The sequence below is a fragment of the Podarcis bocagei genome (genome assembly GCF_964188305.1).
Source record: "Podarcis bocagei genome assembly, chromosome: 1".
Classification (NCBI taxonomy): domain Eukaryota; kingdom Metazoa; phylum Chordata; class Lepidosauria; order Squamata; family Lacertidae; genus Podarcis; species Podarcis bocagei.
The window spans coordinates 109,459,054-109,486,063 of record NC_138125.1 but is presented as its reverse complement, the minus strand read 5'-3'; the positions used below and the strand labels follow the sequence as shown (position 1 = coordinate 109,486,063).

General features: G+C 42.1%; 1 protein-coding gene and 1 long non-coding RNA gene across 8 annotated transcripts in view; one reads left to right on the top strand and one right to left on the bottom strand.

Moving 5' to 3' along the window:
* Window positions 1–27,010, bottom strand: part of PKP4 (plakophilin 4) — a 95,862-nt gene that overhangs the window by 46,933 nt on the left and 21,919 nt on the right. For all 7 annotated transcript variants that reach the window (XM_081187344.1, XM_081187343.1, XM_081187345.1 and 4 more), the window contains 2 exons: window positions 21,654–21,784; window positions 7,082–7,194 (listed from right to left, as the gene is read on the bottom strand). In XM_081187344.1, the coding sequence (XP_081043470.1) occupies window positions 7,082–7,194; window positions 21,654–21,779 (239 nt within the window). In that variant the 5' untranslated portion in view covers window positions 21,780–21,784. Of the gene's footprint in view, window positions 1–7,081; window positions 7,195–21,653; window positions 21,785–27,010 lie in introns of those variants that run through there.
* On the top strand, window positions 2,551–14,822 carry LOC308583677. Its single transcript, XR_014006337.1, has 5 exons — window positions 2,551–3,189; window positions 3,589–3,668; window positions 7,775–8,130; window positions 13,183–13,313; window positions 14,653–14,822. It is a non-coding gene; the product is annotated as an uncharacterized lncRNA (long non-coding RNA).

The following is a 27,010-nucleotide window of genomic DNA, read 5'->3' as shown; positions in this document are numbered from 1 at the left end:
GAGGAAATTGACTTGTGGCATAAAATGTTTGTGAACAGAATGGCAATGAGTAGAAGTAATTAAAAATGGCTGCTTCAAGAGCTCTGCTTCAGTGAACTGCTCCAAATAAACTGCACTTCTAGAGATGTACTTCTCCAGTATTCACTGGCTGGAACTGGCTGGCTGTTTACTGTACTCTTCCTATACTTCCTCTTTTAAAGCAAGCATAATAATAATAATAATAACTTTAAAAAAACCTATAAGCTTTCATTCAAGACTTTACAGTGGTACCTCTGGTTAAGTACTTAATTCGTTCCGGAGGTCCGTTCTTAACCTGAAACTGTTCTTAACCTGAAGCAGCACTCTAGCTAATGGGGCCTCCTGCTGCCGCCGCGCCGCTGAAGCACAATTTCTGTTCTCATCCTGAAGCAAAGTTCTTAACCTGAAGCACTATTTCTGGGTTAGAGGAGTCTGTAACCTGAAGCGTATGTAACCTGAAGCGTATGTAACCTGAGGTACCACTGTATATTTCAATCTGTGACCATCACACTTGGCTTAAGAAACAACCCTTTTCTGATATTAGCTAAGAACATTTATTGTGTCTTTGCGTAAATGAGCATATAGGCCATTACATTTCATTTAAATCCAACCATCGATGAAACATGGGGAAGTTTCAGAGATGGAAGGCTTGAAAGCTGGCTCCAAAACCAATCTAACAACTCCTTTACAAATCTGGGGTTGCTGGGAGACTTGAATTCAGGGAAAGGATAGCATGCACGGAGGACAGGGTGACATTAAATCACAAGATACAGAAAAGGGAAGTGAAATGGCTTCATTGGGCTCGATGGAATTCAATAAAGCATGGCATCGTCCAAGAAAGGTCACGAAGGGGCTTCTCTCAGGAACGCTCAGAGGTGGAAGAGAATGGGGGGGGGGGACACATAATAAACTACTTCACTAAGACCTAAACCACCTAGGGTTTTTCCAGACCTCACTATTTGTGAGTGAGCGGTCCTTTGTTGAGACATGCAACAGACCATAGACAGATGTAAAGGGGGAATTAGAGACATTTTGTGGGACTAAAGGACTAAAAATTGAACATCCACATACAGAACGACACTGGATATTAGTTCCAAGGAAAGGGTAACTGGGTGATAAGAAGAGCAATCATCATGCTCAAACCTGGCTGTAATAGGGTGTTTGGAAGCGAGCCTACTATTTATCAGCCCCAGAGGCTGCAGCACAGGTAGCATTCAGGCTTTAAGCAAAAGTCTAGCCTTTAGTCAAAAGTTTGTATGTTCGGACTCTTCCACTCCTAGTATGTGTATATGCAACGTAAGCACTGATGAATAAGAACAGTTCCTGACTGACTGCTTTGTATATGTTTGTACATATTGTGTATGCTTGATGCATACAGCAGCAAATAGCTATGGTCACTATCTTCAAGAGTTAAAGTACAATAACTTTCAGGAGCTGAAGTTCAAATACAGCTGCTGAAATATTATTAATTTATATAAGATTCATATACGATTCACATGTATCAAATATGAAGCAACTCAGGAAAAGCAATAGTCCACAGAAATTTGCTTGGCTTAGTATCCAGGACTTGCTGCACATCCCTTTCCCTCTGGCACATGTAAAAGGCGCAATAGGGTCTCTTGCTTCTGCTGAGGTTCAAAGAAGGCAAAATGCCTACTGTTTCTTGACTCCTCCATACTACAGCAGAGTGAAAGCCAGGGGAAGGGGATGTGAGCTGTGAAGTGTCTCTTCTTGCTAGGACACTGGCCTTTTGTAAGCAGATGCCTGGACACCTGCTTAGCTGCCAAATTCAAGATTTGAGAGATGCACGGGGGGCAGGGGGAGTGCATCAGAAACCGAGCAAAAGTATAACCAAAGCTCTTGTGACTATATCCAGGCTTCCTCAAACTCGGCCCTCCAGATGTTTTTGAGACTACAATTCCCATCATCCCTGACCACTGGTCCTGCTAGCTAGGGATCATGGGAGTTGTAGGCCAAAAACATCTGGAGGGCCAAGTTTGAGGAAACCTGACTATATCTATTTTAGAAGTGCATTACAATAAAAACATGTTTAGTGACTGAACGAGGGCTACAATAGGAGTTTAAAAACTAGTGCTGCAATCTCACACTCCCTAATTATTTAGACCTGTGGCTGATGGGGTGCAAAGGGTGCCTTTGGACACTGCTATTGCATCCTTGCCAGCACTTGCTTAATTCACTGGGCTCGAGTGACTGTAATGGAAGAATGAGTCAAATGTCTGAGCCATAAGTTGAGACATTTCAGAAGCGATGTTTAATGCTAGTTGGCAAAGAAGAATACGGATTCCCTGGTTCTTCACTGCAACCTATTGTGTTACCTATTACCTTTATACACAGCGGATCTCAAATGTTGTTTCTACCACTGTATGATACTATTAAGAGCAGCCTTCCTCAATCAGTGGCTCTTCAGATGTTGCTGTACTACAACCTCCATAAGCTGCACCCATTTTGGTCAGGGATGATGGGAGTTGCCGGTCAAACCATCTGGAGAGATTGGGGAGGCTGCTTGGGGAGGCTGCTGTACAGCATCTACTCAAACCCAGAAAACTAACTGTCATTTGAACATATTTAAAAGGCAATGTAGCAAAGAATGAGTTCCCTGATAGTTGTGCATCAAATCTGCTTTTGATTTCAAGCATACCACTGAACGTCTTAAACACAGGTTCCATGGGAGTAATTAAAATGTTTCTGTGTTTTGGATGAAGGGTGGTACACAATTTAAATTTTTTAAAAAATTATATACATCATTGAGAGCGAGGCCTACCAAACAGAATAGGTGTTGTGAATATCCAATCAGTTAAGCAGTTTGCCAAGAGCGTGTAGCACAATTTGTAGGAAATAAGTGCAACAGAACGCTCCCGCACTTGTGATTTCCAGCATACTACCTCAGACACTGGAGGAATAGCCTTATCCTCCATCTGCCCAATCCTCTTTTAAAGTTATACATCTTGGTCACCATTCACTACACCAGTGTGAAGTAGTACCTCCTACAGGCTAGTTTATGAGACGTACCGTTTGATTGCATTGTGATGCTGTGTTTAGCTTCAAATTGTAACTAAGGAGGCATTTGCTCCAGCAGATTCCAGCTTCTGGAGACATCTGGCCCAGAAGGCCCCCGGATACGCTTCTAACCAAGACAGGCTGTTTCTTTTTGTATGTAACCGCTCTAAGTGTTTAGGACTGATTTGGTGGGGATGAGAACATTTAATGAACTGTCCAATCCACAGTATGCATTTGAAATCGTAAAAGAACCCTTCATGTTATTTATTCATCTTCCTACAAATATAAATCTCAAACTATGTGGTATCGAGTCCCCCCCCACACTCCAAAAGATGCGTCAGAGCTAGAAAAATATATTAGATGTATACAGCCTAGCAAGCACTCATCCTGGAGAAAATGTTGACCAACAAGATTTAGAGCCAAATTGCTGCTGACAAATTTCCAAGATACATCTCACTTAACGGTTTCCCTCCGGCCCGTTCCTTCCATTACTTACTGTATTATAGGAAAATATTCACAAATTGACATGTGATTTTTCAAACGCTCTTACAGATTAATGCCGTCAAATGGTGAAGAAGACATGAAATATGCTAACAAGGAGACAAAAATTAATGGACAGTGACCCAGTTCAGGTGATTATTTAGGCTTAATAAGTCTAGATATAAACAAGTGTTTTGCCCATTCCAACAGACCATTCATGTAAATTGCAATTAAACCAGGAAGCTTCTAACCATAATTTCTTATTTTGTCTGAACCAGGAAACTATAATTGTCTGCTCTGGAGCAAGCTAGGATATGAAGCCATTAATTGAAGTTGGTTTAATATTAAATCAAATTTAGAACATGATTTGACATCCTGGCTTATTCTGGAGCTGGTAACCATAGTTTCCCAGTTTGTATGAAGCAGGAAACTGCAACCAATTAGAAACATATTGTTATAACTGCAGCTCACAGAAAAGGAGGAATGAAGGGACTGCATGTGCAGGCAAAAGGCTCATTCGTTTCTCTGCTTATTAAGCACCAAAGTGATTATCCAAATGTCACCATTATCTCCACTAATTTCACATGCAATACAACTGAACAAAATATGCTGTTGTATATGCATATTTATCATCTGTCCTGTGTGTGTGGACATCATTCTAAGATGCTTTTCAATCTCTTGCACACTTAGTAACTCCATTGATTGAAAACTCAAAGAGGTCACATGCGTAATGAAAGGAATACGTAGTGGGCAGGGACTTGTGCACATTGGGCTATTTTCGTTCTATGCCAGCCGCTCAGTTATCAAACCTAAACATGAACATTTCAGCCTTTCATTTCTTCTTTAAACTCCTCTACATTGTGCCACTCTTTCCAGTGATTATGGAAATCTTGCCACTAGGTGAGCAGCTAGGTGCTTGGCTAGAAAAATAGCTGCTTCTGAATTTTTGACAGGTTACATAAAATGCATGAAAAATTGATTTAATTTTCCTGCTAATGATTTTTCCTAAGCCTCTATTACCTTAATTATCTGGACAGCCACCTATTAAACAAGAATGATCAGTATCACTTGTTTGTTGCAGATGTTGATAGGTATAAAGTGTAATACTGCATTATAGGAACAACAGGAATACATGGAAAGCACCAAGAAAGCAATAAGTACGTTCTAACTCATGAGAACCCAAGTTGCTTTTGTTTGTTCCATCTATTTTAGCTTCAGTGCAGTGTTGTGTTCTGATTATTTGAGGTCCTATTTTGCTGCCCCTCCCTCCAGTTTATACAGGACAACCTCCACAAAACTTTGTTGTGGACTTGTCTCTCTGACTTGATCACAACAGTAATCTTGTGATGGTGTGAAGCTAGTATGAACTAGTGTAAACTCCACACTTTGATTGTGAAGCATGTTTTGGCTGACTGAAGGCAGAGGTGCATGTGGATAGCTTGGTTGGTGCTGATAAAGCCAAGGTTGCAGGTTCGATCCTGGTATGGGACAGCTACATATTCATGCATTGCAAGCGGGGTGGACTAGATGATCCTCAGAGTTCCTTCCAATTCTATGATTCTATGACCTCCAGGCAGAAATTACCATCCAGCACTTCCGGGTATGGTTCTATAATTGATTTTTTTTTTTAACCTACGTATTTCTATCTGGTCTTCTCAAATAAGTTGCTCAAGGTGGCTCACATTAAAAAACAAAAAGCCAACACACCAGTTTTAAGGATCTTAACACAACAGAATAAAGCAAGTAGCGAAGGCAAAATATGACACCTGAAAGATAACACCAATGCCAGCAGGACCTCTCTGAAGCAGAAGCAGCTATACCAAAGAAGGCACAGTAGCACATCCACTAAAAAAGCCTTCTCTTTGTCTAAGCTACCCAATATTGACCTTCCATGCATTGGAATTTATTATTTCCAAGGATGAAAAGGAACCTGCACATCTTCAAAATACTGCATCATCCATTCATTAAAAATCCATTCCAGAACTGCTTTTGAGAACTAGCTCTATTTTTTCACACATTTGCCACACATTTTATATTATTATTATTATTATTATTATTATTATTATTATTATTATTATTATTATTATTATTATTATATTTGTACCCCACCGATCTGGCTGTGTTTCCCAAACCACTCTTATTTATTTTGCTTTTTCCTTATTGTTTAAATTGTGGATATAACAGAACAGAACACTTTAAGGCATTGCCCCTTCTCCACGTACGTGGAGGCATCTGTACAGCTTCTGTTCTCCAGGAGAATAACAACTGACACATTTTAATTCCAGGCCCAAACCAAACTTGAACTGCCTTCTGGATGAATATAAGAGGTTGATCCAGTCCAATATTATGATTTCAAATTTTGTCAGCCAGATGATCCCTAAGTTCACAAGATCGCTTGCAAAGGCAAAATCATGCAAAATCAGAACAACTTCTGGAACTGGAACTGCCCCTGCCATCCTAGATCTTGCAAAAACTCATGTGACATCACAGAGCCCAGCAAACAAGATGGAGGGCCTAAAAGCTATTTTTGTGCTGGGAAATCTCTATGTGGAAAGATCTTTTAAGCCCTTGGCCTTCTTACCAGGTTCTGGGAGGTTCCTGTGAGATCTCCGATGGTCCTGCGAGATTTCATGAGAACCTCCAGAGCCTATCAAGCAAGGCTCTCCTGCCTCTTTCTACCATTTCATTTATTTTTCAGCAGCCCACATAAAGCTATAATCACATAAATGAAATCCACGTAAGTGACAGCTCCAGTGTATCTGAGGAGGGGCAGGGAGCCATTGAGGCAGGAGTGTTCTACTTCATAAGTCTCTTGCTCATGCTGGGATGCTGCCTGCAGTTTGGGGGTCCTTACTCCAAAGGAGATGGCAGGAGAAAAGTTAGTTAGTGGGTCAGGGTGCTTACCAGGAGGGAAAGGGGTGAGATGACAGCAAGGTTGCTGTGGTGTAAACACAGCGCCAGTACCATAGTCCTTTTCACCAAGGGACACCCAGAAAAGTGTCAAAAGGTATTTTACTAATGTATCTGATCCTATAAATCAGAAATCTAGGGAAGGAGAGGAATGGTAAAATTCTCACACGTAAAAGGATTCTGATGATCAGCTTACTAAACGAGAACCTGCACACAGCGGAAAGTTACTTCTCCATAAATGGTTAACTGCAGCCACCCAAGCATACATTCACTGTTTGTTGGGTTGACCATCTGGAGAGTAATCAAGCAACCAAAAGTCCTACAGTATAAAATCCAGTGCTTTTTTTCTGGGGGGACGGGACGCATACCCCTAAACATTTTGTGAATCTAAGTTTGGCCTCATTGAGGGGCAGTATTTCAATATGCATAGGAAAATGAGAGTACCCCTAAACATTTTTTAAGGGGGGAAAAAGCACTGATAAAATCCAAGAATCTCAAGTAGCCATTCGCAAAAATAACTGTAACATCAATCAGTGACAAATACAATGCTCACACATTAAAAGAGAATCTGAGATTGCACAAAGTGCGATGAAATAAATGTTTGTTACAAGTACATAAATGACAGTTAGGGAATTACAGACTCCAGGATGTGTACCTTGTGCTTGCAATGCTCGGTGATTCTGCTCCAAGCCTGCATCTTTCTAACTGACTGGCAACAATCTGCCTTTCCACCTCAAGCTCTCTGGTGAGCCTTTGAAACTGGAGCTCCTGTAATTAAAAAGAAAAAGAATTTTAAAATTTATATATATATATATATATATATATATATATATATATATATATATATATATGTATATGTATGTGTGTGTGTGTGCGCGCGCGCGCTGTGGGTAGGATAAAAGAAATATATTGGTCCACACATCTCAAAGCAAATAAAGGAATTAAAGTGAACTAAAAATAAGAAACAAAACCCCTTTTCCTATTAGTAAGTCATCTGAAAAATCAGTACACATCCATGAGCAAGGACTTGCTTACCACCCCTTAAAGGCTCCTCAAAAGTTAGCCTGAGGGTGCTTAGTTACCGAAAAATATAGCCTAGTAGGATTAATGTCACTTTAGCATACAGCTAAATGTGCCAAGGTACACATACCAAGTTTTTATGGCTTGAAAGCAGTTTATGATTCACTACCATAATCACTGGAGTGAGGTGTTTTACAAGGGAAGAAATATGGCAGCCTCTGTGCAAAAGGTTCACAGGCCAAGTTGGCAACTAGTTCCTTAAATAAGGGTCATACTTTGAAATGATAAGCAAGGGCTGAATAGCTTTCACTTGTTCACCTCTGTGCAGGCCAAGTCATAGGCTGCTGAATGGTGTCAACGGTAGAGGTTTTGGAAAAAGCATTCTCCTTATACGTACATCAGCTGCTCATTCCTGTTTCCCAAGATGAGAAGACTTCCATCATCCATCCATCTCAGGAATCAGTGTTTGCAAATGCAGTTACCACGTGCCACTCAACTACCTCTCTTTTTCTCTCCCCCTCTCTCTCTTGTGGAGCTCAATAAAGGAATTAGGATGTTTTGGGGTTTTCTTTACCCTTGAAGCTATCAAGAACATATCTCAATGCAACCGAAAATTGTGCGACTATACATTTTTCTCCCATAAAATTACACCACCAGTTCCTGCTGCTGCAAATCTATTTCAAGGTAATATTAGAAAAAAAGTTGTAATTTTTTTAAAAAAACTACTACTCTGCATATAATGCTGAACTCCATTCGCAAATGTTTTGTCGCTTTGGGTGTTTGCTCTTTAAACTTTATAGGAGTAGTGTGGAAACAAAGGCCATAATCAAAAGCAGAAGATTCCCAAAAATTTGCGGGGCAGTTACTTAATTATTAGAGAACTTGTACATGGCCAAGCAGGTTCTGAGTCCATTCTTCTATAGCCCCTGCCTGCCGCCGTGTGTTTCGCTTTGAGTTCCATCAGATGTTCCCCTGGGCAACAGTGCTAATGGAACTTCCTTCCCTGGATCACATTCAGTACTGAACCCTTTCTACAAATCACCTTTTAATTACAACTTTGAACAAATTCTGGAGGAGTGCTAACCTGCAGTCATCTAGATAATGTTGGGCTCCAGTTCCCATCAGCCCTAGCCAGCTTGGCCAAAGGTCAGGGATTAAGGAAGTTGTATGTATTCCAGCAACATCTAAGGCCCACAGGTTTCCCAGCCTAGTTGTAGAGGTAGCTCTTCTGTCACACGTGGACTGTAATAGTATTCTCAGAAGTGTGGCAGAAGTGCTCACCTAACCTCCCATCCTTTCACTGTTGCTGCTTACCAAGATAGAAGAAGAGGTCATCACAATGTTTTTGCAGTGGTAAGCAGCAGTGACGCAACTGACTGGAGGTCAGGTGAGTGCTGTTGCCCCAGCTTGCCTTCTGCTATCGATTACCATGTATTTAAAAAGCCTATACTTAAGTTTTTCAAACAGAGGTATGTGTCTTGTTTGGACTGGCCAACTTGGATGCATGTTGCCAACAGTCTATGCCAGCTGAGAATCAACATTTGGAAGCCAAGTCCATCTGGCAATTCAGTATCTGTGCCAAGTCAGTATTGGTTAGAATGTCCTTTCGTCTGCCTTTTAAGTCCAGTCACGTTTCTGTTCTGATTTCTAGGATAAATCTGCTTATTAGTTCACTTGCTCCTTGGTTGTTTATTAAGCTTAAACCACATCATTTTATTTCAAAAGTTGAGGAGAGGTGTAAGAAGGAGGCTGTAAAAGCCACCCAAGTTTAGAAAAGTCAATAAGACAGTCAATTTTACTGTTCACAGCTGGTTAATTCCCAACAGCCCTCACAGACCTGGGCAACCTAAAGGTGTGGTGATTATTATAAGAATGAGATCTGTTTGGCCTTGTGTTAGAGCAAAGTGTGTTGAACCAAAAGAGTTCATGCAGCTACATATGTTATTTGCTTGACACAAACAGAATAGACAATTATTCTTTGATCCAATGGTAAAATACTCCCCACCCCCTTTTCTTCCACAAGAAATAGCCCCCAAGGCTAGAAAAATTCAAGAGATCTAATTGCCCAAACACCTAGACATTTTTTGTTGGCTTCTAGGAATATTTTGGTTTCTAAACATTTCTCCCAGGCATCTAAATGAGCCCAGATGAAATATCTCCATCTCCTATCTTTTTAGAAAATTGACAGATTTACGTAAGTAAAGTTCAGTGTTATTAACATATGACAGTAAAGTTATCTGGCTGCAAACTTCCATCAGAAGGAAAATGAATGTTAATGGTTCCAATTAATCCTCTAATAAGCTTTGTACACGCACAATAAAATGGTGTTGAGTATATCATTTGTGTTGAAGGGTTTAAATCTTTTTACTGGCATTTATAGACAAGGTCAGACTTCAGAACAAACAAACATCCATTATACATCATGTAACAGCCATCCATAAAATAAATTTAATGGATGTTAGAATGTCAGCCATTAAAATGATGATTACTTGAAGACTGTGCATAAGCCCCTGGTCTCTAAAATACAGTAGCCATGTATTCAAGTTGTTGAGCTTTTTTTGGCCAAACTTGTTGGGAGTTTTATTTTGCAAAATCACAAAAGGAAGTTTTAGAGCTCCCTCCCCCCAAAATCGCCAAAATCACCACTTCTGATATGGGTTGCCATATGTCCAGATTTTTCCAGACATTGAAGAATGGGCAAGTTTCATTGATTTAAAGAACTATTGTAAACAATTAAACGCATTAGCAGGATGAATATAAAACCAAGCAGTTAACAGGTGATTTTGTGGGGGGTGGGGTGGGGTGGAGTAGATAGAATTATAATAAAAAAAAGATGTCAAGGGGGAAGGTGCAGTTTAATTAAACGGTTTCTCTATGTAACCAGAGAAGGATTAGAGGGAAGTCAAAATGAAGGATACAAATATAAAGGAAGATTAAAGGTAAAGATTATCATTGTTAAATTTAAAACTGAAAAATAAATAAATAAATAAATAAATAAATAAATAAATAAATACTTAAGGGGTATCTGCACAACTTTCTAGCATCTACATTTAAAATGTAGGAAGCCAATGTTTCGTTTCCCCTATATATTGCTTAGCTTGGTCTTTCAGGAGCTGTGAATTCGAAACAAGATTGCTAAACCTACAGCACACTTAATTTACCTTTACTTACAGAACTAATATTTGCATCAGCTGGAAGGACAGGAGTGTTTATCACTTCATGAAACCTGAAATCCAGTATTTGTTTCAGAGTTCATGGCAATGCTTTCCTCACTGCTGTACCACTGATATTCTAATGTGTCTATGGCGCACTGTACACCAGATAGGCATGCACAAGCTCACATCTATCACTATGGCAGAAAATTTGATTATAAGAATGTGCACAACACGGAGAGAACAGATTGGCCTCTATTAGCCTGTGCAAATCAAAAGCGATTCTATCAGCTTCTGCCTCAATTCCTCATCCTTTAAAAAAGTTGTCACTTGGTTGCATATAAGTAATCAGTAGCAGTTGCAGTACTAGTAAAACATCTTTAAAACTTCTGAGATGAGATGCTACTTGAATTCAAGATCTCTGCTCAAAAATGTGGCTTGTCTACTAAGGAAAGTTGCATATTAATGGAGGAGAAAGTGATCAAAGCAACTTACCTATAAGACAACAGGATAAGAACATAACTCAAATCTCATGAATTTGAAAGCAGCAGTAAAGACATCCCACACTAAAACATCCCTAACTAATCAGAACCCTAGGAATAATTAGGCAATAACAAGCAAATTAGGGTTAAATGGGTTTTAAAAGCCTTTTCACTAATGTACACTTACAATAATTATACTCAGACAAATGTTGCTTGCTACAGTATGTTGGCATAAATATTTACAGGTCAAGCTCATATCATTCAAGAGTATGATGCACCTCTTTCTGCAAGTAACCAGTATGGCTGTTGTTCAGATGATTTCAAGTTTATTAAGTCTGGATATACATGAGCCTTTTGTCCACACAACCCCCCCCCACAACCCCCCTTCGTGTGTTGGTGCACACTGCTCAAAATACCACGTCTCACTTCTCCCACGTCACACAGGATGTTATTGTATGCAAACCTGGGCTCATGGTTTGTTTTTCTCCATACAAGCCACAAGCAGAAACCGAAAAACAAGCCATAAGCCCAGGTTTGTACATAATGACAAACCAGAATCTCCCTAGTCTAGTTCCTCCCCGATGCAGCAGGAGCAGGGAAGGAGTGATGTGCAAACTTTTGAGAAGTGCGCACCAGCATGCTGCTCATTCCCACTAAATCACAGGTTGTTTTAAGTATGGTTTAATATGCCAGGTTAAATGGGCCATTATTTATAAAGTCATCTCTTAAACCCATCACCTTGCACTGACGATATCCATGCAGTATAGCTTTCCTCAATATAAAGGTAAAAGGTAAAGGACTCCTGGACGGTTAGGTCCAGTAGAATTTGACTATGGGGTGTGGCGCTCATCTTGCTTTTCAGGATGAGGGAGCCGGAGTTTGTCCACAGACAGTTTTCTGGGTCATGTGGCCAGCATGACTAAACTGCTACTGAAGCAGCAAGATACTGTGACAGAAGCCAGAGGAAACGCCATTTACCTTCCCACTGCAGCAGTACCTATTTATTGACTTGCACTGGCATGCTTTCGAACTGCTAGGTTGGCAGGAGCTGGGATACAGCAATGGGAGCTCACCTGTTGCTGCTCCTTGTGCATCCTAGTGAAAGATAATGGGCACCATCTCAGTCGGGGGGGGGAGCGGGTGTCTCTCAGCACCCACAAAATTTCCACAGTGGGTGCCCAGCCAGGTGACCCAACGTGTCACATGTATGACATCACATGGTGCAACATAAGCACCAGCTCCATAGGACACATCCACGGCCACAGCGGGCTCCAATATAGGCCCCGGCCCAGTCTCTGTGGCAGTGTCAGAGAGCAAGTAGAGGCAAAGCAGTGGGTGGCAGCAGGCAAGTAGCGCACGCATGACGTCATCTCACATTGCGTGCACATGATGGCCCGAGTGACGTCAATCTGAAGCCCAAGTCCGCGCTTCTGTGAAAGATGATCACTAGGAACTTGACCCTTAATTTTTTTACCTCAGAAACAATGCTGAACAAAACAAGAATGTAGTCGACTCCACTCCCGTTGTTGGAGAAATATACAAAATTGGCTTTTTAAAAAATCCATCTAAGTGATGTAACAGATGCCTATAGGTTTCTGTTCGCACCTGTGTCTCCATCCAGGCAAATAAGAGGTTATCATCATGGTCCAAAGGCACATTCTACTCATGAAAAGTACTCAAGGAGGGCACAGAGCAGGATCAGCAAGTGTTGTGTCCTGTAGAGAGTCACAAGGGTCAGACACAGTGGACTGGAGGGTCACATTCAGACCCCAGGGTTGAGGTTTCCCACTCCTGTTATATGTAATGAAATGCAGAATTCACCAGTTATTTATTCACAAATCTACCCTAAGAAATTTACACCACTTGTACTAAAAGGCTTGTGGTTACTCATTCATTCATTCATTATCCCTACACATTAAAATCCCCAAACAACAAAATATCTGGTCTTTGTATGCTTTCTCAATATACAATAGTACTTGCTTAAAACCTCCTTAACTTGGTGGTTTATTGATTTAAGGGAAATCAATAAATTCTTGAAGTATTTTCCCCTAACAGTTTATTTATGCCCATTATTTGTTAATATTAAAGTATTTTGTCTACAGTATATCTGAATATCTGCAGAAATGAGAACAGCCTCTCCTACAACTACACTTGGATACTTTAAAAGCTGAGAGAGACAGTATCCTAAAACCTCACAGATGGGCAGTATAAATATTTATAAGCCAAGTTTCTGGTAAGCAAAATAAGTCAAATGGTTTCACATAGGAAATAAATTCAGGATCGATAGCCTCTTCTTTTTTGCTCATCCTGCTATACTCTAAGAGGAAATAACCAAGTACTCAGATTGATCTAGGAAGCCTGCAATGTCTTAAAAAATACCCTTCCACTGTTCTTCTGACCTGTACAATTACACTTACAATCTGATCTTTGTTACAGTCTTGAAGGGGGCTAATCTAATTCATATGATTCCAAATATCAATAGACTGAATATTCGTCTCTCTTACCAACAGAAGGAAACTTCAATAATAGTTCGGAATTATTTCCTTTTAACTGAGACTGACAAAGGGCAGGGGTAACTTTCTGCAGATTACTCTAAGCAGGTTTGCCAGATCCTTTTATTAACATACCGTATTTTTCCATGTATAACACGCTCCCCCCAATGTATAACACGACCCCTATTTTTGGGGACTCAAATTTATGAAAATGGGGGAAGATGACCTCCGTGTATAAGACAACCCCCATTTTTTAACATTATTTTAGAGTAAAAAAAACACCTAGTCTTATACACAGATAAGTACGGTATTTTCTGAATATTTAATTTCCCAGGGACAGTTATCAGTTTTATTATGGGGGGGAGGGAACCAAGGGATCTCTAATGAAGTTTATTTGACTGATTCCTTATATAAATTGAAAACAGTTTGTACATCTTTGAGGGCACATTCCATGGGATTAGAGCTGGTAGGATTACCAGAGTTTGCCAATTGTTCTTCTGTTTAAATTAACCACTGCTTGTTTTGTCACCCTAACGAGGACAAGCCATGGTTCATTATAACTACTGTTTGTTGAACTAGTTTTACAAAACTATGGTGTTCTTTGCACATCACGCTAAGCCAAACTTTGGCTTAGTGCTAATATGAAGGCCCTAGGAGATGAGCTTGCAGCCATTTTCCTCCTCCCCAGTCCTTTTTTACTGCCGTGCTGCTATCATAATTAGTCTGGAGACAGCTTGACGATGAAGCCCTGGTTTCAGTGTTAGAAAATCTGATATATAAGCTAGGCACCAAATGGCTCCTTAAACCAAGGTTGCAGTTGCCAAAGAGAATGTTTAGTTGCCATTTTGGGGCAAGATGGCCCTGAAGTCCTATTTTTCAAATGATGGACTGACTGAGATTGATTATCAGTTAAACATCTGGCTACTTCAGATGACAACCTTGAGCTAGATTAAGAATGTTGAGAACTTAAAGAAGAAAAGTAACTTTACCCAGGGATAGTTCACACACACACACACACACACACACACACACACACACACACATATATATCTCGACCTATTCCTACCTCTTTTTCTTAAGGGTGACAGTTCAGGGAAAGGAGGTGCCTTATGGAGCTGGTCTTTCGGCAAAGCTGATGGAATGAGCCCTGCTTCTCATCTCTCCTACTGAAACTGTGGAATGGCTACAAGTGCCATTTTGTTCAGAGCTGTTACCTGGATCAATATTTAAATAACTGAGTGTTCGATATACTACTTTTCTCCTAGCTGTAGTTGTTAATATACAACGCCAATATACACCATCACAACACTATGAAATTTCTGTCTCGAGGCACCAAAACAAAAAGGATCTCTTGCTTGGGAAACAGCCAGTGCCAGGGTATTCTATATCCGTGCTTCCTAGTCAAAAGAGTGCTTTCAACGGAGCTAAGCAAAATAAGCAAAGCAACCCGTGACCCAGCTGTTGACACCCACCAAACATGGACCATGTTTACACATTATGGTGGCCATAATGCAAAAGGGTTTTTTTATTATTATTCAAAATTCTATAGAACTTTATATCAAGCACGCCAATCAATGTTGAGCTACTTTTCATTAATTATAGCAAGCATAACAAAAAGCAAATCAATACATTAATAGTAGAGTGTTAATATTAATACAGTGGTACCTCGGGTTAAGTACTTAATTCGTTCCGGAGGTCCACACTTAACCTGAAAATGTTCTTAACCTGAAGCACCACTTTAGCTAATGGGACCTCCTGTTGCTGCCGTGCCACCGGAGCACAATTTCTGTTCTCATCCTAAAGCAAAGTTATTAACCTGAAGCACTATTTCTGGGTTAGCGGAGTCTGTAACCTGAAGCGTATGTAACCTGAGGTACCACTGTACACTGACATTGGTGCATGAAGTTAAGTTTGATTTACAAATTATTTTTTTACGAAGAGATAGTTGTGTAGGGTATATAATGGGAAATGATAATGGTCTGGTACCATTCTTTTGAGATCACAGCCTGGAACCTTCTGCAGGCTCTCTCCTCCAGTCCTGAGTGCGAATCTGTCCGACAACACCAACTGAAGTATTTAATAAGCAACCGGCCTTATCCTATCAACAGTAGTCTAGTAAAGATGCATCCAAAGTCATCAGAAAAAAACTTGATAGTCATTGTTCATGAAGCTACAGAGCTAGCAACTTAGTGCGCTCATAATACCTTTCTACATACGCACCCCTACCCCCACACAGAGAGAAGGAGAATGAATCAGAGGAGGCTGGAATTTTTCTTCAGTGCCAAAAAAAAAAACATTGAAAAAAGATGTATTGGGGTTTTTTTGTTTTTGCATTCAGAATAAGCTGCTATAGTCAGAGCAAAGCTTTTCCTTTATGATAAACAGGAACACAATGCCCCAACAGGCATCGTTCATTTCAGCTTGCCAATTCAACAGCTCATTTGCTGATACCGTAGTATTTACATATGCATAGAAGCAGTCATCCCACAGATCTATAATTTCATTCCCAGCAGCAATTCCTAGCTGTCTATTTAAAAAACAAAATTATAATCCTGAAAGTCATTATTGCAGCTATATCAACTTTCCTGCTCATGAGAGGTGCAAGTTTTTCATACAAAAATATACTAATTTAAATACAAAGCCAAAATAGTTAAACCGTCATCCATGTCCATTAGGAAAACGAGTAGTGGGCATGGGTGTGTTGTATAAATATTCTTTGCCAGTCTTCATGCATCTTATAAAGTAAGAGAACTGCTTCATGAAAATTCATGCCATAATGACATTCTCAGTCTTCATGATGCCACAGGACTTTTGTTTCTTCTTTCATTGGCTAAACTTGGCTTTTATCCTGGAATTATTTTGTAGTTATCCTGTTGCATGCCAGCTGACAGCCTTATTACATTCAAGGTAAACAAAGAAACCAAACCAAAAAATATATTGCTTTAAGCCCCTCTCCTATAAGCTCACTTTGATTAAGACAAGAGCTAGACTTATTGTGTGGCAAGAGAAAGGTGGATTTCATATATCTACCCTGAAGCAATTCCAGGTCTTATTTTAGAATTTTATTCTCAGGTTCAATTTGCATCTCCATTCTCCCTGCTCCACCATACTCATTTAAAAAACAAAAAAACCAACAACTGTGCTTAGAATTTAAAAAAAAATATGGCATGAATACCTTTAAAGTTGGTTTAAATAGTTAAGGTGTGGCAGCCTTAATTATTTTGCAAATAGAAGTCCACTGTAAGTAAGAATTATTAACTGCAATAAAGGGAAGTTCAAGAGGCAAGCACAAACAACACTGAAGCCTCAGTTTGAGCTGAATAAAAAGTACATAATTATATTGGAAAACATTCAGCTCTGGGCTCTCTGCCATACAGGAAGAGTGTTTAATTACCAACACTAGCATAGCAATATCAATAGAAGACTGAATATTCAAAAACTGCATGCAATTTCTTAATGCCCTTGATTCTTTCCCTTCCAAGGAAGAGACAAGGATCCCCATTTATCTTTTTTACTTACTCATGTGCCTCAAGTGCACAATCTGGGACTACTGACTACTATTTTGAAACTTGCATTATAAATGGAGAACAGTTCCACTTCCCAGTGACTCAGTTAAAATACATTTATTCAAGATGATAGTCTTTATACCAAGGACAGGTTTTAACACTAATCTTTAAAAAAACCAAAGCATTCGATAATAGCCAGTATCTACCAGTACTTTCAATTACCTAAACTCTTTTCAAAGCAATTACACTGCTCCTGGTGAACCCAATAGGCTCCTCTCAACAGGTTAATAAGAAGCAATTGTTTTACATCTTAGGCTGCAATCCAAACCTGGGAATAAGTCATATTGAATTCAATGGGGCTTGTTTCTGAATAGACATGTGGATTATGCACACCTACGTGGGAAGAGTCCTACTGAGTGAATGGAGTGATTTACTTCCAAGTTAACGTTAATAGGATCAGGCTGAACATGACCAACAGCATGATCCTATGTCTACTCTGAAGTAGACTCTATTGGATTCAATGGGACTTGCTCCCAGATAAGTGAAGCTAGGATCATAGCCAAAGTGGGGTACATTTGAGTGTCAAAAATCAATAGTTTGATTGTCAAGGCAAAATATCCAACAAGGATGTGAGATTTAGGAATAAAATACCAATCTAGTCTGCACCTTCAGGTTCCTTACTAATGAGTGGTACTGATGGTGCTCTGATAGCAGCAAAAGGCAGTGGTGGCACTTGCTTTTACTGTGAAATCTGTTCCAAGAGGCAATTAATACAACGCAGGTCAGCAGGTCCCAGATATTCCTAGTTGATGATTTTTTCCATCACTGAAAGACTGCTTTCTTTACCAACCACACCTGTGTCAACCCACTGCTAAATTTCCATCTGTTACACTTCCCCAGTACAGGGAGGTGAAGGCCTTGTGTCTTCTAATGTAGGGCTGGCCTTAGGGGGCATGAGAGGGAAAAGCACTGCTACATGCTTGCTGGCTGGTATAAAAGTATGCTCCCATTTCATAAGGGACTGAATGTTGTGGTGTGGCAGGGGGCGCCAGGACTGGCAGGACGAGGAGGGCACCAGCGGCTACTGGGGTTCCTCAGGATTGAAAGAACATAACTCACTACCACCTGAAGCCAATCAAAGGTCAGGTCGGCACCTGGAACCAATGAAGCCAAGAACCAGGCGGTGATTCTCTGCCCCGCAACTAAGGGCTCTGTAAGTAGAGAGGTAGCATGCAGCTGGGGCTGTCACAACTGTCTAGGGTGCATGCTCACAAGATGCCAGAATTGCACAAGAGGGGGAGGCTGCACACTGAAGACTGGTAGAGGCAATGATGATGGAGGGAAGTGAAGAGAGCATTACCTGAACAGTGAGTCATGGCGGGGAGCTGCTGTGATGCCAGACAGCGGGAGGAGGCCAAGGTCAGAACCATCACTGCCAGCACCTAGGATCCATCAGGTCAGGATGGTGAGGGGGACCTGCTGATGTCCTAGGCCTGATTATTATTATTGATATCATTATTATTTATTTAATTCATTGGTTGCTCTTCTCACCAAGGCAATGCAACACAACTTACATCCTGATGCACATGGAAGGCAACCACCCTGCTCCCAGATCTTTCATCTGATCCAACAATTGAGGAGAAGAGGCTGAAGCTATGCTCTACTGCCTCCAGTCATGCTTCTGGCATGTGGCCCTGACCATTCACCCACCAATCCATTCGGTCCTTCAGGGCAAAATAGTTGCCCATCTATGTTCTATACAAATAATAAATATTACAGAGCAAGGATTTAGTGAAACCTGGGAAAACCGGACTTGCCATAACTAGACATACAAAGAAATTGTACCAAGGGAAGGGGAAGACACGAAGTGATTCCAATACATTATTGTGGGACACAGGTAAGACAAGGTAGTGCTGGTCACCATTCCTGCATTAAGCAGTGTCATAAAAGGCATGTTCAAATAAGAATAGTTGGTGTAGCATGTAGACCATTCAAAATACTAAGATGATTACTGAACTTTTCACCCTTACCACCACCAGATGTTGTAAAGTTTTACTGCAGATTAGGAATCTTGAGAGTCATATATTTAAGCCACTTCAAAGCTCTTTAGAGGAAGAGTTTGGTATAATAGTAACTAATAAATATCACAATCTTCCATGATGCCTTTTTACAATCAACTGCATGTCAATCATATGGAAGTTTTTTCTACTGCACATTCTTCAAACATTCTTCTGACCATGTCATATTCAACTAGGTCAAAAGCCTTGCAGATAATAAATACATTAACTGCATTCCTGCCTTCCAGAATGCATTAGCATGAAAGAAAACCGTGTTGCTCTCTCATGATTACCCCTAATACATAACTACTGATGACTGAAAATCAATTATCAACTAATCTGTAAGCACCAAGGAGGTTCTACTATGTGTGTCACTACCTTCTTAGACAGGGAAGCCTAACTAGCAGATTTGTTTCAGAATGATAAGGAAATAAGGCTTTATCACTCAAGTTTTCATGTGTAAGAGGAAGATATTCTAAACTTCAGGATCCTTGCATGATTGTCAAGTCCTGCTGACACTACCTCACATTGTGCTCTAGCGTCATCCTGACATGCTTTACCATCCCCATCAATATTTCCAAAAGCCGTGGCAGCTTTCCTCTGTTGTAAAGGCAGGACACAAAGTAGGCACAGAATCCTTCTGACTTCTCCAAATCAATCCTGTCAAACTATTCTAAACATCCTGTAGCTTTCTTTTTGATTTTATAAAGTATTTCTAAATCTCTCCTTGTGGTTTCTAGCACCTCATGGGAATTTCAACATGCTTTGCACTGAAACTCTAGTCTAACGCAAACTCACTCCTTAGAATCATAGAATCATAGAGTTGGAAGAGACCACAAGGGCCATCGAGTCCAACCCCCTGCCAAGCAGGAAACACCATCAGAGCACTCCTGACATATGGTTGTCAAGCCTTTGCTTAAAGACCTCCAAAGAAGGAGACTCCTTTTGTGAATGGTGTGACTCTCAGCTGTAGGCAGCAGAAGTCTGTAAGGATCATGTAGCCAAGTTCTACATGACATCGTTAAAACTCACTGCAGCTTTGATATAACTAGATAATTTCTGGTATATTAACTGCAGCAATGCTGAACGATATTTAATTTTGGGAGGAGGAGCACATGAAAACTCACACACAGAGAGAGAGCTCTGTCATAGGGTGAGGAAGCTTCTTCTGGCAAATGGCCACATTCCTGGCTCGGCAACCTTTGGGGGGCAGCATATAGCATTGTAGGCAGGGCCAGAGGAATGTACCATATTTTTCGCTCTGTAGGAGGCACTTTTTTCCCTCCAAAAATTAAGGGAAAATGTGTGTGCGTCCTATGGAGTGAATGCAGGCTCCTTGGCTTCAGCGATAGCAACACGAAGCCTCGGAAGCTCAGAGGGAGCGCTCCCTCCGCGCCCCGGAGGCTTCGCGTTGCTTTCGCTGAAGCCTGGAGAGCGAGAGGAATTGGTGCACACCGACCCCTCTCGTTCTCCAGGCTTCAGGGATAGCCGCCTGAAGCCTTCGGAGCGCAGCGCAAGTTCCCGCTGCGCTCCGCAGGCTTCAGGTTCCTTTTGCTGAAGCCGGGAGAGCAAGACTCTCCTGGCTTCAGCAGAGAGAGGCATGATCAAGCAAGCAAGAGGCATGATCACACTTCAAGGAAACAGTCCAGACACACAAAAGCATTCTCAGGGAGAGTGTGGAGCAGGACTGGAAAGGGGTGTGGCTTGGGGAGGGGCAGAGCCTGGACAGAGTCCTGAGGACCTGATACAAAGGCCTGTAGGGCCACATCCAGCCCCTGGGCCAAAGGTGCTTCACGCCTGTTCTGTGCCAAAGACTGAGAAACTAGATGGCAACAATACTCTTGTTCCGATAGCAAATCACATCACTTGAATGATGACTTCTGGCTCTAAAAGCTTTAATATCCTTTAAGGAAATGAGGCTCCCATAACCAAATTGTGCTGAACAAAGCTTTGCAGATGTACCTAAAAGGTAGAAAAGTTTACTTTTCAGTGCAGAAAAGAGACTTTGATTCCTTTCTCTTATATGTAAATAAGTCTGCAGGTTCATATCCTGACTTGGTCCTTAGGGATATCTATTAATATAACAGATAATTTCATAATTATCTGTCTATGTATTTCTGATAGTATAACTAAATTAGTAATTTTTGATATAACTGTAAAAACTACTCTGAAAATTTATTACTCCAAAAACGAAACCTTCCTCTGGTTGTAAATATTAAGATTATACCAGCAAGAATGAGTCTTTATGTAAAAAAATATGATTTAAATCAAGTCTTACTGACTACTGATTTAAATCAAGATTTAAATCAATTTGATTTAAATGAAATCCACCCTGCAATGGGACAAAGCGAAATCTTGCTCAGCCTGAGGAAAAAAAGCAATCATTATATCTCGAAGTGGCAGCAAGACAGCCCATTGTGCTTAATATTTAATATCTGGGCTTGGGAAACTCAAACCCATCCATATACGAAGCCTCAGAGATATATACAGATTTCTTTAAAAAAACAACAACCAATACCTGTTCTTTTACAGAAGCTAGAATAGTGGTGGCAGTAGCCTCTGTCTCCATGCCCGGACTTGTAGAAGGTTCCTGGGTGGTCTGTTGCAGTCCTTCTTCCAAAGAAGTCTGCTCAGGAGCTGGCATATTGTCTGGGGGGAAAAAACAGTTTGACATTTGATGGTTATCTGTTCAATTCACTCATTGCCGCTTCTACACTAAAGCATGACATATACCTAAAATTTCTGGGAGATACGTCTCCCCTAAAGTAGTATCAAAGAACTAGGGAGAGCGGCTTACAGGGAAGATGTGGTCTTGAAAATAATGTTCTACCCTTAAGCATGCCTCTTCTTTAAAGACAAACAGATAAGTTACGTACATAACAAAACATTTTAGAAAACTGTAAAACTGTAACTGTACAGCTGTATTTGGCTGTAACTCAATTGGCCAAATAACCAATAACATGGTGATAATCGTTAAAATGATTTCCCCATTAAAATCTGTATCTCAGCTATGTCAGATCTTTCTCTGCCCTCTACTTTTAGAGTGGCTGATAGTACTTACCTGAGACTAGGAATCCGTTCTGCTAACCCGCTGCATCTATATCATCTACTTGTGACATTTTTAAATTACACCAGAGGTATCTGTTATGTATGGACATATCCAGGCAGTCTTTGTACATGCTGACTGCCAGCTGGTAATGTGTTTTGGGATTATCATGTGTAGAAATCATAGAGTGGGGGAACCACACAAAAAAGGAAAGTAGATAGGAGATGAGGGATCGCTGTAAGAAGATTCCTTCTTGCTTTACTTTTCAAACAATTTTGAAATAAAACAAAACTCAGATAGAAATAGAATCTGATATTTTCATTGTGCCATTCTACCTGTCTGACATTAACCCGGAAGTATCTGCAAGGGTGGCTGAGCTGTTATCAATAGTATCTCTTAAGAGTGGTGAATGGCACTATTTCGCGGGAAGAAATTCCAGTGAAAATCCTCGTTATTACATATTCTTAAAAGGTTGTTTATTTGTATATATTTAAAATTTTTATATATGGATGTTTTATGATTATCTATATTTGCAATGCCTGATAAAGGTTTGGCGAAGAAAGGAAGCAGAAAGGGGGAGCATATGCCTTCCTTCCAAATAAGAACCACTTTTCACATTTTGCACATTTGATCACCATGTGATTACTAGCAGATACATTTTGCAACACATTGGTCTTGTAAGGACTGTAGTGTTAGAAACTGCGATAGGAATGCTAGGAGCCATGTGGCTCCTGGGACCTAGGTTGTGGGCGCCAAAACAAAATGTCAAGGCACTTTTTAGTTTTTTTGCTGCTGCCCCGCTACCAGACCAGCAGCAATACACACACACATTCGTTTTGCTACTGGGTGAATCAAGCAGTCTGCAGGGTAGCACGACTGCAGCAAGGCAGGTGGAGACACTGGGTGCCAAGGGTGGCACCTCACCTGGACATCTCCATCCAGTCGCAAAAGGCCGGCTGCCAAGTCGCAAAATGTGACCGGCGACCGACGAATTTCAAACACTGTTCACAAATGCAACTACAGTGGTACCTCGGGTTAAGTACTTAATTCGTTCCGGAGGTCCGTACTTAACCTGAAACTGTTCTTAACCTGAAGCACCACTTTAGCTAATGGCGCCTCCTGCTGCTGCCGCGCTGCTGGACCACGATTTCTGTTCTCATCCTGAAGCAAAGTTCTTAACCTGAAGCACTATTTCTGGGTTAGCAGAGTCTGTAACCTGAAGCGTATGTAACCTGAGGTACCACTGTAATCCATACATCTAAACCATATGCACCTCTTTTACACGTCTATAGTACAAAAAGAAATCACAACACACTATTTACAAAAAATAAAACACCCCAAAAACCCCTTCAGTGCCCATAAGAGTTTATTTCCACAGACTACCAGGCGAGTGGTGACTTGTAAGCCTGTAAGAACACCTGGATTACTTCTAAATACCATCTTTTATCATATGCCCCAAGCTATGTATTTTCCAAGCTCCCAATCTTCATCTGTTTAGTATACCTTTTTATGGAAGGCATTCAACAAGTCAATTAACCTTTGCTACCTTTCTTCATACTTTCCCCAGTAAGGTCACGCAGCTTGCGCAAAGTAGTGACACGACCAGCATAAGGCACACAATGTATGTTTGAATCATTTCTGCTATATAAACCTATTAGTTTAAATGCAGTTCTTAATGATCCGTAAATTTTGTTTGCCTTTTGACGAGTATAAAGCACTGAATGAATATTTTCAGGAACCAAAGTATTCTAAGAATGCCTTGAAAAGCAGCAGCTAACTTTAAGAACCAAATGCAGTAGGGGCTTGCGGAGAGCTGCCCGAAGCCCGGGGTGCACAGCACCGCACTCCCTGGGCTTCGGGCTGCAGGCAGCTATCCGCAAGCCTGCAGAGCCCAGAAGGAGTTCCCGCGGGCTCCGCGGGCTTGCGGATAGCTTCCTGAAGCCTGGAACGCGAGAGGGGTTGGTGCGCACCGCCTCCTCTCGCTCTCCAGGCTTCAGCGAAAGCCTGCATTCGCTCCATAGGACGCACACACTTTCCCCCTTCATTTTTGGAGGGGGAAAAGTGCATCCTATAGAGCAGTGTTTCCCAACCTTTTTTGGGCAAAGGCACACTTGTTTCATGAAAAAAATCTCGAGGCACACCACCATTACAGCCCCGTGACGTCAGCGCGCAGCGTCACGCCGGGAGGGACATGAATTGCTAGCAAATTACATAATCACCTCCTTGAGGGCTGGCTCATCTTCTCCGAAGGCAGAACCCCATTAATTAACAGGACAGACTCACACCATAGCCAAGACGAGGGGGGAAAACCTCAGTCATGCACAGTCATGCACATGTGGGGGCTAAATGAGGACGAAGACCGGGCAGAGAGCAGGGTTCAAATCACCCCACCTGGCCAGGACAATCCCTGGGTGCTCCCTTGGGCCACTCGCCTGACCCACCTCGCAGGGCTGTTGTTGCGAGGATAACACGGGGAGAACCACGCGCGCCCCCGGGAGCTCCTTGGAGGAGAAAGCGGGCGATGAATGCAATGCACGAAATATATGAGAGGCGACCAGGTTTTGCAGGTGAGGGGCCCCCGCCAGCCTCCGCTTCCAACACCCGGCGCAACGACACCGTAGTTTCCCCCCGGGCTCGGCTCGGGGAGCAGCGCTGCTCCCCCCGGCTCCCCTTCGCCCTCCCGGCTCTCTCTGCCGCCCACTGGGGACCCCCCTCACCTGCCAAGTCCGGAGCGCCGGTGGAAGTTGCATGCATGCATGCAGGGCGCCGCATTGCCATTGCATTGCACTGCACTCCATGCAACGCCTGCACGCATGCATTGCCTTGCACGCCTGCCAAGGGGTCTCCCCGCGGTCCGATGCGTCCCCTCCGTCGCGGATGCAGCATTGCAAAAATAACCCCCCCCCGACGCAGCCCTACCTGGGGGGCAGCCTCCGCCTCCGCCGCTCCGCCTCCGCGGGGATCCCCGGGCTCCATCCTGCCACCCGATCTCCGCGGGGGTGCAGGCAGGCTGCGCGGGGTCTGCGCGGAAGAGCCCCTGCCTGCCCGGCCGCCGCCGCTGCGCTCATTCCATGGCCGGGAGAAGAGCGCTTCAAACAAAACGCCCAGCCCGCCAGGCCACGCTGGGAAACGTAGATTGTGCACCCCGCGCGGGCGTGGAGCCCAAGGGTGAGGGGACTACGGATCCCGGCAGCCCCCGCGCCGGGGACGGAGGGGGAGAGGCCGGGTGCAGGGATGGAGGGACGGGTGGGCGAGCGAGTGAGTGAGTGGCAGCCGCCAAGCCTTGGCCGAGAGCCAGGAAGGGCCTCCCCGGAGGAGGAGGAGGAGGAGGGAGGTGCAGAGCGGGAGAGAGGGAGGGAACCCCAGGGGTCATCTAGTGACGGCGCCCCAATCGAAAATTTGACTTAAAAAAAAAAATCTTTCGAATTTTTAAATTTTCCCCGCGGCACACCAGGCAACATCTCGCGGCACACTAGTGTGCCGCGGAACAGTGGTTGGGAAACACTGCTATAGAGCGAAAAATATGGTAATTCTGAACTTCTCAACAACAAATTTTACTTGCCATTTTAAGGACTACGTGTGTGAATCTTTTGATGCTAAGCATGTCAGAAGCTTTGGCGCTTTGCCGTTCAGACCCTTTGCAGAAAACTGATTCAGTACTTTTGAAATCATCATTCCCTGTTTGGGACACAACGAAGATTTTCCACACTTGGAATACCAAAACTAAAACCACAGGACTAGCCAAAAGCATGCATATCCATGAAAAAGTGTTCCCTTCCATAACCGGAATAACTTTATGCATCCTTGAGCTGACACCTCCCAGCCATTCTGAAAATCCGGAGATCCAACAGATGTGCTAATCCCAGAGTGGTTTTAATGCATTATTTTTATGTCTAAACGTAACCAGTGAGAGAAGATAGTGCTATATTTTATTTAAGTGGTTAGCCACAAAAAAAGCTAAGTGCCCTCTACTCTACTGCTTTGAATGCAGTGTGCTGTTTTTTCCCTACTTTAATTTTGCTGAGCCAGAGGAGCCGTCAAAAATTATGTTCAAGCAAGGCAGAAAATGGGACTGCCCTCTAGAAGCCCAAATCTGGGGAAAGGATGCCATTTTCTGCCTCTTCAAGCGGGTGGACCTATACAATACCCACCTGGTGGTGCGAAGCTCCCAAACCCAAGTCAGAAGACCACTTCCTTTGTCTATGGATTAATTATTTGAGAGCACTAACTAGATTTAACAATAAGGAGCAGCATCTCAACAGCTCTTTGGGCTGCACAGCAGTATCTGGGAAAGCTACTGCTAGTCTAGTAGTCTCCTCTAGTCTAGTACTTCCACAGGCACAGTACTAATGAGAGGAAGCTAGCTATGTCCCTGAAAAAATAAACCTGGAAAGGAGAACCTTTGCTGAGTCCTTCTTTCCAAACTAGGTGGTGGTGTTATTGTTGTCCCAACCACAGCAAGTACTAACTTGATTTGATGTCGATCAAGACTTTCAAGCAAGACATGAACAACCTTCTTCTTCGTCACAAGCATCTTGGTAACAATCTTTCGCCAGACAGCTACAACAAGCTGAGACACAAGAAGATGACCATGATATCATCCCAGTCGTTATAGATTCTTTGGAAAGCATTGCTTTGGACTCACATTTTCAGATTCCCATTTGAAAACTGTCTTAATTCGGCTTCCTGCTTAATTTGAAACGCTATCCTTTGTCTATGCACTTTAAGTCATTAAAAAATGGATATTCAGAAAGGAAAGGGCCTCATAATGCCTTATACAGAAGTAGGGTACGGGAGACTAATCCCCCTGCGCAGAATAACTGCAATTG